The sequence below is a fragment of the Echinococcus granulosus genome, assembly GCF_000524195.1.
Source record: "Echinococcus granulosus chromosome Unknown EG_S00213, whole genome shotgun sequence".
Taxonomy (NCBI): Eukaryota; Metazoa; Platyhelminthes; class Cestoda; order Cyclophyllidea; family Taeniidae; genus Echinococcus; species Echinococcus granulosus.
Genome location: NW_020170593.1, coordinates 11,855 through 13,472, shown reverse-complemented (window position 1 = coordinate 13,472; position 1,618 = coordinate 11,855). Strand labels below are relative to the sequence as shown.

Genomic DNA, 1,618 nt, shown 5'->3' with positions numbered 1-1,618 from the left:
TGATTGCAGAGAAAGCACAGTGTAATGACAAAAATAATTTTCCAACTGCATTCAAAAAACAGTATTTGAATAGTTCAGCAACAGCAATTTACTTGGCATGTTAAATGAAACTAAATGAAGGTGCCAGTAACTGCAGAGGGGCATTACCTTATCACCATCCTAAGCCTGTGAATCTGGTGCCTTAAATACGCCCCTAGATAGGAGACCAGCAGAACCAGAGGAAAGGCGAGACAGAAGGTGGTGGATAAAAAGGTCCAGATCTCAATAGATTCAACCTTTCAAAATGAGTTGTGCACTTAGTAAAATGGAGTCACCTTTACAATCAAAATAAAATGGAAAGTTAAAGATGCAAACTGACCATGCGGTTTCCCTTTTTTCTACATCTATCACATGCATTGCAGGTGACTTTGTACTAACTTTAGTACATTTACGTCACTGCTTAAATCATCCACCCTATTTGTTGTGAAAAGGCCAGACAGCAATGTACTACTATGACAGTTGCCTGTCTAAATCGAAATGCCCTACTTTGATAACTCAGTGATTTTCGTAGGCACTAGATGAGTTGCCATTTGTTAGTGGATAAAGGATTTATCGCATACACAAAATGCAGCATACATAGAAAACGAAGCCGTTGAAGTCAATTGTTTGTGTGGCGGGTCCGAGTATTTGCCAGAGACCGAGAAATACGACAATATTGAATATGCTGATGCCCCAGGTCAGGCGACGCAGTGACTGCAGAGCTCTGCGCACCTCTGACAAGGCGGGCTTCTTCTCGCTTAGACGTGGGGAAAAGCGTAGATCTGTTTGCCTGGCCATCGGACCAATGTTGCCAGTCGGATACGAGTATTGGATGATGGAAACGTTAAGAAAAGTCATCATCGTTTTGTTAACTCCTTTCCGTTGAATAGTACTGTGCTATGCAAATGCTTGAGGTCGTCGTAGAAAATCTGCACTCTTGCAGATGCCATGAAGTAATGGAGGACGCGATCGCCAAGTGGATGAGTTATTTAACCTACCTAGTGTAGACCTCAGGCCATGGGACGAGGGGATTGTCGATCTCCTGTACACAGCTCCAAATGCTACGGGCCACCTTGGGTGATAGGGGTTTGGTGAGCAAAAGTGTGAGTAGTGCAGGTAGCAGGAAGCCACCCAATAGTGCTACTGTCATTCCTATCAGCCAAATCAGCTTGGTCTCTGGTTGTTGTTGTTATTGAGGTCGGAGACATAAAATGAAAGGAACGAAACAAAAATTCCCGCATAAATTGTGCAGCACTTATACCTTGGTAAGTGTCCCTCCTATTTTCCAACCACTGGGATAATGCAACCTTTGGACCGTGTGTTCTACATAGAGGCATTGAAAAGCCCTTCCTGAGCGCCTAGGCCAATTTCGCCCTATGCCCAAAATGAGCCCAAATTAAACGGAGTTAGCTCTACATCATACGCAAGTCCACAGCCAGTGGTCCGCTTGAAAAGGCCTTGTGCTAACTACCATACATCATTGACTTTGTTCTTATTATAATGCTAAATAACTGATTAACTGTATCTAGGCTTCCACCACCAACAGTGATATTTCCTATTTTCGACATTCCTATGAAATATTTCGACGGAGCTCCAACTG

General features: G+C 43.3%; 1 protein-coding gene across 1 annotated transcript; it reads right to left on the bottom strand. All coding sequences in view use genetic code 11, as the record gives it.

The window, feature by feature from the left end:
• Positions 1–143: 143 nt before the first annotated feature.
• EGR_10365 (urea active transporter-like protein) lies at positions 144–1,168 on the bottom strand (the record flags this gene model as incomplete). Its single annotated transcript, XM_024499614.1, has 3 exons — positions 144–275; positions 616–775; positions 1,017–1,168. The coding sequence occupies 3 exons, from the start codon at positions 1,166–1,168 to the stop codon at positions 144–146; spliced, it is 444 nt and encodes a 147-aa protein (XP_024345962.1).
• Positions 1,169–1,618: the final 450 nt, after the last annotated feature.